This window comes from Cydia splendana, chromosome 7, assembly GCF_910591565.1.
Source record: "Cydia splendana chromosome 7, ilCydSple1.2, whole genome shotgun sequence".
NCBI classification, from domain to species: domain Eukaryota; kingdom Metazoa; phylum Arthropoda; class Insecta; order Lepidoptera; family Tortricidae; genus Cydia; species Cydia splendana.
Genome location: NC_085966.1, coordinates 23,196,390 through 23,210,168, shown reverse-complemented (window position 1 = coordinate 23,210,168; position 13,779 = coordinate 23,196,390). Strand labels below are relative to the sequence as shown.

At 37.9% G+C, this 13,779-nt stretch overlaps 1 protein-coding gene and 1 long non-coding RNA gene across 3 annotated transcripts in view; one reads left to right on the top strand and one right to left on the bottom strand.

Moving 5' to 3' along the window:
• Window positions 1–13,779, bottom strand: part of LOC134792430 (uncharacterized) — a 371,120-nt gene that overhangs the window by 191,743 nt on the left and 165,598 nt on the right. The gene's annotated exons all lie outside the window — the stretch shown is intronic.
• The window catches only part of LOC134792382 (EGFR adapter protein-like), a 117,774-nt gene that overhangs the window by 21,062 nt on the left and 82,933 nt on the right, over window positions 1–13,779 (top strand). For both annotated transcript variants that reach the window (XM_063763669.1, XM_063763668.1), the window contains exon 2: window positions 7,135–7,200. In XM_063763669.1, the coding sequence (XP_063619739.1) occupies window positions 7,135–7,200 (66 nt within the window). The remainder of the gene's footprint in view (window positions 1–7,134; window positions 7,201–13,779) is intronic.

Below are 13,779 nucleotides of genomic sequence, written 5' to 3'. Positions count from 1 at the left end.
ATGTACTTGTAGCCTTTTGTACCTATAGCACCTCCTTATACACTACATTAGTGGTTCTCCTTTAGATTGCTAGAGGACGATAAACATTGGGACTCAACTTTAGAGGAAGCTGCGTTGTGCGATTCTCCCTTCAAGCTGCGTGAACTTTTCATAATAATGTTAGTTTTTTGTCAACTTACTGACCCGTTAAGTCTCTGGGAAAAATATAAGGACAGTTTTTCGGACGACATTAAACGGCAACTTGAGAGAGAATTGCAAAATGGTGCGGAGTTTTACATGGATGAAGTGTATCAGTGTGTGTAATTTGCTGATACCTAGCGGAGGTGTCACGGTTTACCTCGGGGTGGGCTTGCTGATACCTAGCTACTGCTTCTCTGTGTACATCAGGGTTCATTTTTTGGTAATTGCTTACGGCAGCTTGGTGATCTGATGATTTGTTTTGCATATATTTATTTGCGGCAGCTTTTAGTTGTTTGTTCCGTGTAGTATTCGTGAACCTGGCAAGAGATAATGATGAGTCTGATTCTAAATGGGGTGGTGGGGTGGTAATCTCTTCATTCCTTCTCGTGGTAATCTTCTTGGCAACCACAGAGAGGAGTGAAGAAGGGGGCTCTGATATTGTGGGTCTTACGAGTAATTCACTGCGAATATATACGTCAAAATGACCGCTAGATAAATCACTTGAAAATTGCCCCACCGGATTACCCACAGTACCAACTCTCATAAATAGCTCATTGTTGCGGTAAACTTCGAAAACCCACGGAAACAGTTGTCCTGCCGCTACCAACTCGCAGAGACTACCGTAAGTAAACGGGCGCGACATTTCAAGGCAGTATTCAACGGAGCTGGAGTAATTATCACCGTTACTGTTATGAGACATAATAACAAACTCCTCCCAGTTGGCCACCACGTGACTAACGATTTGCTCGCGCACCTCCCTGGCCATCACCTGCGTATCATACAGAAGATAGGAGATGGCGCGAAATAGCCGGCCTAGCCAAGGTTACAATCGCTATCGCTTCGACAACGAAAAGCATTATGTCTCTCTATCACTCTTCCATATTAGCGCGATAGTGACAGTTGCGTTTCGATCGCTACGGAGAGTAAGCGATTGGCATCTTGGCTACGCGGCCTGACAGGCTCCATCTCCAATTATAGGTACTACGGTGTGAGCCAACATGGTCCCATCAATATCCAACGATTCAACAGCCATTGTAGGTATTAGTGAAATTTTCCCTGAGCTAATAGCTAAAAAAATTTACTTTAAGGCATTGCATTCTCAAAAGTCTGGATCACGTGTGGCTGTAAATCAGCGTGTATGTTACAACCGTCTATGCTATCTTCGTAATTAGCATTCTCCACCAGGGGCCATAGTTCACGTCGGATACGTTATATTTTAATTTTGATCCCATTTTTGTAATTAGCGTCCCACAAAACCATGGAAATGATACCCATATTGATATTTTGAAATTTCAACCCCATTGCACCCCCACCAGGGGGATGATTGTTCACTTCGGCTACGTTAATTTTAATTTTGATGCCATTTTTGTTATTAGCGTCTCAAAATACTATGAAAACGATACCCATATTGATATTTTGAGATATCAACCCTATTGGGGACTTTTCCCCCTCTTAGGGGTTCAATTTTCAAAAAACCTGAAACACGTGTTTACTCATTTATCTTTAGGAATACTCCTGTGAAATTTGGAATAAAATAGTCTAACTAATCTTGTTGCCCCATACAAACTTTGGACCCCCATTTCACTCCTTTAGGGGATGAATTTTGAAAAATCCTTTCTTAGTGGACCCCTAGACCTTATAAGGAATATAGTTGCCAAATTTGGACTTTCTGGTCCCAGCGGTTTGGGCTGTGCGTTGATTTAAGTCAGTCAGTCAGTCAGTCAGGTCTTTCACGTTTATATATTTAGATTAAGATTATTGAAAGGGGTTACTTAACTATTACGCGCTTGTCTATAGGATCATTATAGAATAATTTTTAACAAGAAGAAACGTCTGCAAACGCTGCTATTAAGCTTGGAATAAATTTTAAACTGGAAAAATTACTGCTTTGGGTGAGTCGCACCCAAGCCACCCAAGGTAGTAATTTTTCCACTTTGTAGTAGTAGTAGTAGTAGTAGTAGTAAAACACTTTATTGTACAAAAATCAAAACAAAACAGGAAAAATAACATTCGTCATTAGTACAAAGGCGAACTTATCCCTTCAAGGGATGTCTTCCAGTTAACCTTTGAGCAATTGAGGGAGAATTGGAGACGGTAGACATCCGTACTGTACCAACAGCGTAAATAAAAGAAAAAGAAAAGAATAATAATAATAAAAACCAAAATTTCTTAGTTACTTATAATGTTAGCAGCTTACCTACAACAAATATATACATATATACACAACTAAATACATATATATTCTATAATACATATTACCTACATATATACAAAAACTACAATACCGCACACATCCTTTAAATTAAGTTTTGTCTGCTAGCCATAACCTTTTTAAATTCGCCTTTAGCGATGCGACCGATTGACACTGTCGAAGAGAACACACTGACACTGTTTGATTTTTTTTTCATAATAGAACTGTTATATTAGATTTAGGAAGCGATTGTTTGGTAAGTATCGCGAATACAAGCTAGTACTCGCCACACTCCGGCTACTCGCCTTCACAACAAAGGTCTTGTCGTGGTTACAACAAGGCCATGTACACTTCCGTCGGACTTTGCTTATCATATTATGAAGTTAGTTAGTTAAGCAAGATAATATTAAGCAACAAATAACAAGACAGTAAAAAAATACTGGTGAATTCAGTACAGAGAGATGGATCTTGAGGGGCCTTCAGTAAAAATATCTTCAGTACAGGATTCCTGCTCCGTCTTCTCATTGAAATACTTTGATGTGTCGTCTCGTGCCTCTAAATCTTATATGGAGACAGCTCTTACATTTGACCAACAAATTATAATAAAATGTAATTTTATCAATTTTTTTAAAGCGACTGTAAGTGGTGTTGTGAAAGAAAATGTTAATTATTTTTAGAAGTCTAAGGCTTTTGAACACGAACCTGGATAAGTCAAAGGACACAAGTCACACAAGACAGCACAGTTTTTATAACCGAGATATACAACAAGAAAGTAAATTTTACGGGTATTTGATAGCGAACGTCATCTTTATCTTTGCCGCAGTTTGTGTGAATTGCAATAAAAATGTACACAGTTAAGCACCTGTAATTAGTCTAAAGTTAATTGATTCCATTGTGTTACCACAGTTAATCCATTTCTATTTCAGTTATATGCATGAAAGTGTGTTAGCGTACCTATGCTATAAGACTTATATGTGAACGAATTAAGTACAATAAATACAATACAATTTACATAGTTAATTTTCGTAACACAAGTGAATCAATTAAGTTAAGACTAATCACAGCTTCTTAACTGTGCTTAATTACGTAAAAATGTTTTGCAATTCACTCGCTTAGCAATCATGACGACTTAAAACATTCTTAGAGTTAAAAGTTTAAATAAAATGTCTAAACGATAGAAGTATGAACGTGAGGAAGAACCTCGGAAGAGTGCGGATAACTCGTTTAGTATTAAACGGAAGTCGGCTCGGAGGCTCGTGAGGTGCGCGAGGAATTTAATACTCTACCACCCCCTTGAGTTTGGACCGACCGCACCCGGGATTTATTTAGGTATCTGAGAAAATATTTACAGACCCTATTAGCTGGCCAACATAATATGTAACCAGAATTGCTTAAATGAATCCCGTAAAAATTTTACGTATTTTTTTTTTCTTAACTTCTTGTTTTTATAACTGTCAGTTGAACTAGATAAGTACATATTATTATGATCCTTTATTATCATATCATAAAAAGTTAATGAAATGTTCACCTGTTGCCGTGTCACGTCAGTCTTATTTATCGTTTCCCGGTCGGTCGGCCGGTCATTCTTAACCATTTTCGAAGCTGCAGTTTGGTTGAAGCAGACCCGGCCAGGAGACAGGCTCGGATGAAGGAATTCTTGCCGGTCAGTGATTTTTATAATTGCCTCTGATAGTAGCTGAGGGTAGCTAGGAGGTAAAAGGAAGAGGAGGGGAGAGGAAAGTTAAGGTAATCATATTTTTGGTACGACCCGGACTTTGAATCGAATTCACAGTTTCCGGTCTGCAAGCCACACTTAGCACCATTGCTGTGGTGAGTGTACAAGTAAAACAATCATGGCACTTAATTGACTTAATGCATTCGGCGCTTGAGGTCACAAACTTAGATTATTCATTGAGCCAACATCACAAACAAGTCCGCAAATAATCAGAACTACTGGATCTGACGCAAATGACCCACGTTACAAAAGTCGAAAAAGTTACTGGATTATAATAGAAAAATTAAAAGTTCTACAAGGCGTAATACCGAACTCGGCGACAAGTTGCAAAAAACTACAAAGAACGCTCAAGTTCTGGTTCTAAAATTTAAACTTTGAAGACTAAAACCTAGCAGAACTTATTTTTAAATTACTAATTTCAACAAAAAGAAAGTTTTAACCTTGTTAACTTACGTACACAGTACTCTTCAAGAAGAGTAGCCTAGCGACATCTGTGAGAATCTTTCGGCACCAGGTTGAACTCTTGGTTAGTAATAACACTGCTGCACGCGCGAGTTTCTTGTTTTCGTAGTTTCGCCACCACCCGATAGATGTCGTTGTAATATTAGTCTGGGTTGCTAAATATAAATGATTCAACCACAGAGAATTCGACTGACAACATTTTAAATTGCAAATAGGTGCTACATTTTATTGGTACATATTTTTACTATCCTTAATTAAATATCATGTGTTGCATGGGTTGTAAATTTAAAATACAAATACAGTCACGACTTTTTGTAAAACACGATTTCTGCTAAGTTCTAAATGCGACGGGTTCTATCCTTTAGGTTTTGATCTGACCCTGACAAACAAAGCGCCAATATTATCTATGAGTTGTTTTGGTGTGAATGTGCACTAACTAGCCCTTTTCTTAACAAAAGCGTGGGTGTAACCGGACCGCAAACTTGCGGTTGCATTGCGGTGGCGTTCGTATGTCATCCCACGAGCTCGGACTTACTGTTGCTACTTGAAATAGTGTAAGGAAAAGGAAAATAGGAAAATACATAATATACATATTTTCTTTTGACTATGGGAAGGATCTATGTACGTTGGTGTCATATGTTCCACCGTAGTAGTGCAATCACTAGTAGAAAAGCTTATGTTGATATTTTGTTGAATGAGGTGTCAATAATATTCGTGTTCATATGCTCGAGCCCCGAGGTAAAAACCTCTTAGTCCTGGGACCCCTGGATACGCTGTGGGTTTTTGACTTTGCTGATATTTTGTATTTGTGAATTGCGGGACAGAGATAATTTTTCTGCAAACGCGATATCTATAGCTTCCGCGCGAAGGCTACATTTTAGTCAACTTAGAAAATAGAAGTATTTTTCCGAAGAAAACCGTAGCCGGGATAATGTTTTTCTTTTATCAGAATGATAAGTGTATATTTGTACATATATTTGTTTGATTCCTACCTCCTGCATCATAAGTGGCTTGTACCTATGTACTCAAACTTGCGAGTTAATTTATTTTAAATACGTCTGACCAACTTCTCAAACTTCACCCCTTGATTAAATTGGTATACATGTAGTTACTGTTATCCTACAGGAGAATTAAAGGGGCAAACAAAACGATTGTCATTTTAGCAACCATGTCCATTTAAACAATTTCGAGCTCACCTCACCTCAATCCAATTCAATTTTAGATCCCTAGTGGGTTCCGTGAATGCTCGTAGTTAATTTTGTACACAATGACTATTAGTCCTCCCTACGTCGCTAAACTTATTGCTATAGCTAATAAAGAGTCGAACGGCAAAGGTTTTGGGATCCAGTTTTTGCCGTGTGCTGCAAACTACATCTCGTTATATATGTCGGCGGCCGATCGTAAGATCAGGCATATCGTGAAATTCCTAGGCATATCGTGAAACGTGAAAATGTTTGACCCGTTCTCTGAGTCGACGGAGCCCCGCTACGCGGGGCTCCTATTTCTGGGCAGTTTGCCCTTCGGGCATCTGAAGCAACCTAACGAACCTATCCTACCTATGTATTGGTTTAATGTGACTATCTTCAAAACATTACGATCTGCCTGATCGTACGATCGGCCTACGACATATATACCACATATATTTTAATGCTAGCTTCTTTTTCCACCATAGTTCATCTTAAAACAAGAGCCTCCTCTCCTACATAGGTTGTTGTAAAATAAAATGTTGTAAGTGGAATTACGACTTACAATTAGTGTGAAAACAAATAAGAATCTAAATCTGTGTTAACACTAATATTGGACTCACTTGTACCTACTCTATAAACGTTTGAAATAACATCATTGTGGGGTATATTCCCTCACCGAGCACAATGTAGCCCTCATAGGGTAGCTTATCTAGTGGTTATTGTATGAAAGGCACGAGACGCGATCTCAGGAGCTGTCAATGTGGCGATTCGATACAGCTAATTGAACATATGTTGTTATTACGTAATGATGAACTCACTACTTATGTGGTCATATTAATAAATTGCGAATTAGTAAGCTATTTAATTCAATTTTAATTAGATTACCTACGTAACCTTAGTTAAATCTAGTTGAAGACTATCCATTATTAATAAATAGTATTATATATTAAACTTCATCATTTCTCTGTATTTGTTCAAAACTGCTTGGTTTTATATGTTATAATATAAATATCTATCTTAAAAATACTTATATCGTGATGTTTTTCCATCGAAAACATGTAACACATCAATCTAGCAAATGGTTCCATAGTAAGTGATGTTCAGTATGACCTACAAATTCACCTTGCAGTTCGTAAAAGTAAGATTAATGTCCAACTATCCAATAAGGGTCTAGTTAGTTAGTTATACTGGGCATTTTCCGCAAGTCGACAACCAGTGAGCCTATTTTGCGAGTCTAAAAACATGTACAGTAAACTAAACTAAAGACGGCCCCAATCTAATGATTGGTTCCTTCAACATCATTTTAAGGCAGCAATAAGTGACTTTCTTACAAAACTAGAGGCCACATTTCATTAAAACTAAATGGTGTTTTGTTTCAGTACCTGGGTTCATTCCCGGCGTGCGGCGGCGAGCGCGCGCTCTCCGACCAGCTGCTGCTCATGAAGGTATGTGCCTCCAAATAATGTATTTGTATACCTACCGAATGGACCGTAGAATTAGCATTAACCAAGATGGTCGAGCTCGAGCCAGACTTGACATAAAACTTAGTAGGCTACTTTGCGTTACGTGTAGCTAACGTAATTTACGATGATGCGCAATCAATCTATTAGGTACCCAAAGGCGCTCCTATGATAATGCTAATTATGGAAGTGGACACATTGTGGTATCAGACGTTACGTAGCAGACGTTGCATGTCTTTGCATTATGAAACTCTTCACGTGATTCGTGATGGCTAGGTTAAGTAATAATGGTTCAACGGGCTAGGCTAGGCATTTAGTTAAGCCATGAGCTACTCACCGACCTAGGCTAGGTTTTGACGAGGGCTTGACGTTTTGTAATTGTAGGAGTGGCGAAACTATTTTTTTTTTCATTTATAGAGGCTTTTACTGTGTATAGGTACACAAACAGGTTTATCTCAACTCTCCGAATTTCATTCAATACATATTAATGTTTTTTTTTATTTGCTGCCTAAAGGGAGATTCAAAGATGTGGCATTGGGACACTAGCCTATTGCTCTACCATCTCAGCTACCAAAGTTTATGCAATAAATATCGTTCAGTATTTATGCGTAATAAGGCTATAACACCTAGCGATATCTACCATTGAATTATAAGTAAGTACCTATTTAAGTTTGACCACAGCCGTTTCGAAAGTTGGTCAGGATGGTAATTTTTTCATGTTTTCCATTAATTTAAATTAAATATTGGTTACGACGTCATTTACTTATCTGATAACAACAGAAATTTAATAAAACATAAACCGATCAAATATGAACGATATCATTTGTGTAACAAAATGAAACATAGTGCACGAGCGTAGGTTTTAGACGGTAGTAGGTCAGGCGCCCTCCACATGTGGGGCGGCCTAATGAATGGGCCCTACGAGTGGCGACGCTTTGTGACCTGGGACTTTCGGAGCTTGGCGGACTTTATTATTGTGCCGCTGCTGTATTTTCCACTTTGCTTTATTCGACAAGAAACGGGGGCTTAGAAAAAATGACAATCGTACATCAACAAACGAAAAGATAAAATGGATCGGGACGACAGATGCTACGAAGTCACGGGACTATTGCCATAGGTATACATTATTTAAGTCTTGCTTGGCGTTTTCTATCAATGGTTGTCATCTTGGCTAGGCCCCAGTTTGCTTTATTTGACAAGAAACGTTTAAATATTAAGTACTGCGTAGGTACAGTATACTGCTAGCACTAACTGGCACAATAAAATATCATTACTTTTTCTGTGGCAGCACGAAAAAGTTTTGTCTTAGGTAGTTTAACGTAATTTTAAACAACATTAAAATAATGCAGAAATCAGTTAACATTTTTAATTTTTAACCCCAGTGTACCTAACTTAGGGTGCCTTTGTAAAGAAAGGTAGGTAATTAAACCCTTCAAAAAATAAGACCACTTAATTCCGTCTTCTTGAATTTGAAATTAAAAAGCTATTTCTGTCTAAAGTCTCGCATCGAAGCTTAAAATCGAGGGGACATACCCACCTGGGGCCACCTAGGTCTTATTATATACATTTAGTAAATACTTATACGATTGTGCTACAGGGCATTTACCGCTTAGATGGTGCATTTTGTAACGAGTCACTCAGAGTCACGACACATAGGCGCTTCAGCTCAATTCAGTTTCGTCCTCAATTCCGTTTACAATCTTTATGTATTCGTACTGATGCAAATTACAATTCCAAAAAATACAACATCGCGATGTCGTACGATGGATCGTACAGTCAGCATCAAAGCAAGGGATGAACAGCGTGCCAGAAGATCAGCTACCCTGAAATACTCTTAGAAATATAAATATATCTCTAGAGTTCTTGTTTGAAAGTATTTTGTACAGTTTATTGTTTTACACATTATGTCTTTTTATCAAGCTGTTTGAGAATGAAATAGGTATGTAAGTAGATACTTTTGACGTGTAGTCTGATCCACTACTTTTGACTGAGTGTACGCGATGAGCTCCCCGTAGTCGTCGATTCCACAGCGCTGAGAGCGATTAGCTTATTTAATACGGTAAGTAAATGTTTACAAATTAAAACGTGCAAAAAAATAACTCTTTACAATGCGGACTCTATCAGAGGTATGTAGTTCACGGGACGATGCATGGCCTAGGCACCCTAAGTTATTCATCCCTCTCGGCGTCCCCTTTTTTCGGTATTCTTTGTGGCGGCGCCATTTCGCAGTACTCGTGGGGCAAAACTGCGTGAAATCAGAAACAATGGTTTGATTGTACGTTTGTGCATATTCTGTCTTTTGATGACATTCATAATTATAGTTTATACATATTACAATTTGCCCGATATTGTACTGAAGAGCAACTGGATAATAAATAAATCTATGTATAGGTATAATATTTCATACATTACTCATTAGTAAATCCGAGGCTTGAAACTGCGTTTTGTTCGTTTGGATGTCGCATATAAAATTCAACCTGTATATTTCCTTTATGTGTAGGTAAATCATTGTGCTGTGCTACGTATTGTGTGTGCTTTATTGTGCTCTAGCGACCCGCCCGCCACGGATAGAACCTCAACTAATTATATACCTAAACCTTCCTCAATAATCATAATCACTCTATTGATAAGTAAAAACTGCATGAAAATCCGTTCAGCAGTTTTCGAGTTTATGGCGAACATACATGCACACAAACAGACAAACGCGGCGGGGGACTTTGTTTTACAAGGTGTAGTGATAACACTATTGCAGGGAATTCAACAGTTTAGGATGTATGAAAACGTGTCAATAAACGTAAGCATAAGTACTATAAGGTTGGGACCGCGAAGACTGGCGATAAATCAGACTGAAGAGTGTGGCTTTAATTTGCGCGGGCGGTGTGGTTGGGAGGCACGTTGTCACATAGAGAAGAATAACGCAATCACTTGCTACTGTGAAAAACGCTGCGCTGGGTGCTTGTTTTACGCGAGATCCTACCCGATATTTGTTGCTGGTTGATCACAAAGTAGACTATATGAAAACGTATCAATAAATTTTGCAATAAACACTCCATACGGTCAGGATCGTGAAGACAGGCGATAAATCTGGCTTGGTTGGGAAGCACGTTGCTACGTAGAGAAGAGTAGCGTCACTTCCTAGCGAGAGAAATGCTGCTCTTGCAATTTCTTGCACCAATTATTTCGGTTACTAGTTTTTGTGACCGCGAAACACGTATTTGTTGAATGCGTATTGATTAGTAGTAGCTTTTTATCTTCAAATTGCAAGCGTAATAGCGTAGTGTCATGTTTGTGCCTGAGCTCAGGAGTCAGCGCTTCGCTGAGTTGGGACAATTTTGTTTAGCAAATTTACTTTTGTTGCATATATGCTGTGAACTTTGTGAATGAATGTTCGGGGGTTTACTAATATGTGGCCGAAAATTGTATGGCAAATTATCACTTCCCAAACTATTTTTCCCATAGTATCAGTTGGCAAAACTATCAGATGGCAAACCAATGTTTCGCATATATAACATGTCGCAAATGATTATTTAGAATATTATTGTATGGCAAAATATTTAGTTGGTCATGTTTCAAAATGTCTTTTATTGTTATGTCGAATGTATTGATAGGCATAAATTATTTTTTGCCTAATATTGTGAATAACCTACCTATCTCTGGGAGCAGTTTCGTTTTACGTGTCATAAAAAAAATAACCCTAACCTTGCAGCAGTTTCGTTTTTAGGGTCATAAAAAAATAACCCTAATCTACCTATCTCTAGGAGCAGTTTCGTTTTACGAGTCATAAAAAAAATAACCCTAACCTACCTATCTCTGGGAGCAGTTTCGTTTTAGGGTCATAAAAAAATAACCCTAACCTACCTATCTCTGGGAACAGTTTCGTTTTACGGATCATAAAAAAAAATAACCCTAACCTACCTATCTCTGGGAGCAGTTTCGTTTTTAGGGTCATAAAAAAAATAACCATAACCTACCTATCTCTGGGAGCAGTTTCGTTTTACGGGTCATAAAAAAAATAATCCTAACCTACCTATCTCTGAAGCAGTTTCGTTTTACGGGTCATAAAAAAAATAACCATAACCTACCGATCTCTGGGAGCAGTTTCGTTTTTAGGGTCATAAAAAAAATAACCATAACCTACCTATCTCTGGGAGCAGTTTCGTTTTACGGGTCATAAAAAAATAATCCTAACCTACCTATCTCTGAAGCAGTTTCGTTTTACGGGTCATAAAAAAAAAATAACCATAACCTACCGATCTCTGGGAGCAGTTTCGTTTTTAGGGTCATAAAAAAAATAACCATAAACCTACCTATCTCTGGGAGCAGTTTCGTTTTACGGGTCATAAAAAAAATGCTAAATATAATTGTGATCAAATAAAAAGTATGCGAAGTTTCAATTTGGGCAAACGTTATTTAACAATAAATAGTTAGGTATAATAAAACATTTGCTTAGTGACTATTTTTCTAAATAAATCGTGGTAAAATGAACATCTGTTAAATAAAATTGTGATCAAATAAAAATTATGCTAAATAATAATATGCTAAGCATTGGTTTGCCAACTAAAAGTACTGCAATAAGTTGGTTGGGAAGTGAAATAAGGCGAAAAATATTTCGGCGAGATGGCAGTACACCTGTTCGGGATATTACTTTCGTATACTGTAAATTTGGTGTAGGTATGTATTTGCTATCAAGGCTTCAGTTTTACTTTGGGCATACGGGCACATTTGGGCACGGGCATTGCATACGTGACAAATCAAGTCAAAACGTGTAGTTTATAAATTCATTTAAAATTTGAAGATCCAACGGTTATTACGCCAGTGCACTCTCTGTCCTATGTCACCGCTGTGGAGCCTTAATCCGCACCATGTCTCGCGTCCTTTCGATCCGATAATGACGTCACAAACTTCACGCCTAGAGTGTGCGGGTTGGACGGAAACAAGTTTTAACAAGCCTTATACTAATTAATTGTTACTTCATTAGTAACATTTTTATTTTTTGTCATCATTAATATTTTTATCGTGTTTTCATTCAACCCCTTTTCGAAGAAAACGGATAAATAATATCAAAGGGGGTTTGTATAATTCGCCTTTTTGTCGTGTCTTTTTTACACCTTTTCGAAGAAGAAAGGTTTTTAGGTTTTGCTGGGGTGGCTGGAATAATACTGAAACGAGGGGTAAGGATAGTATTAGTTGCACATTTCACCAGCACGGCGATTTATGAGTATTATTGTCATCATAATTCTAAATACAAAAGTTTCTGAAAATGATTGCAAAGGTAAAATGTTTTACAAGACTACCATTTCGATTTTATAAATAACTAAGGACCAACCAATACAGATCTGATCTGATCAATGATCATGCTTCAAAATAGCAAACGTTTGTCTGTTTTTATTTTACCCAACTGACAAAGGGAAAGTACCTAGTGTTTTTTCTAACCTTTTTTCAGCAAAGTAAGTCGGTATTAAGTTCACAGCGGCATGTCAATTCACCAAGCATTTTAATTCGTCTGCGAGCCGACCTTTACTTACAGGCCTATACTGGTCAAACAAAATAAATATCCATATCAAGAACGTTATTACAGCCCAAAACTACATCTCTACTACTAAAACTAGCAGTTATGAAGCATAATTTCTTATATATATATATCTTAAAGGAATAGCTCTGCTTTTAGGAGATAATTATATAAGAAATTAGGCTTCACCACTCCTGTTCAGGATCTTTCTCTGAGACTGTCTGCGGTTGCGTCTAATTGCCGCGATACCTATCATACATTTTGTATTGGTCGTGGCAATTAGACCGATTATTTTTTAACATATTTTTCTAGAGTGACCCTTCGATTCACGAAATACGCTTGTATCCTTAATGCTATTTAACAGGTAGAGACATTCATACGTACGAATAACCAAGCAGCTACTAAGTACAGGGATATTGATCTGGAATGTTGTGAATAGCCAACGTCGGAGTCGCTCGGGGCTACATCCAGATGAATTTCTCGTCGCCTTAACCATAGACAGACATAGATAGACAGTACATAGATAGTATAGACATAATAATATTATGTACCGAGGAAGCTGTAATGTACATTGAATTTCGAAAATTGTCTATCTCCATGTCTATTTAATTGTTCTTGGTACTCGTAAGTATACTTGAGCGATAGATTTGGATTTTTTTAATGATAAAGGAAGCAAACGAGCAGACGAATTGTATTGCCTTAGGGAAAATGATCCCGTAAACCGTCGCTCATGGACACCTGCAGATTCGGTCGATGGTCACCATTACTACAAAAACAATAAAATTTCACTTTTGCATTTTGTATTAACTTAGCATTGAACATTTAGAAGCTTATCCTTATCACAATGTTGTATCGAGCCTAACTCATCTCTCTTATCACGTAAGCCTTAACCTTCAGAATTCCGACCACAGTATTCGTATTGCCTCCAATCAGTGCGGGTTTGATTCCCGCGCGCGCCAGCACGCCCCGGGGACCACTTTCCTTACAGCTGTTCCTCGGATAGGGGTGTAACGATATCGATAAACCTTTGAATTGAGATAACAGTGCTACACACC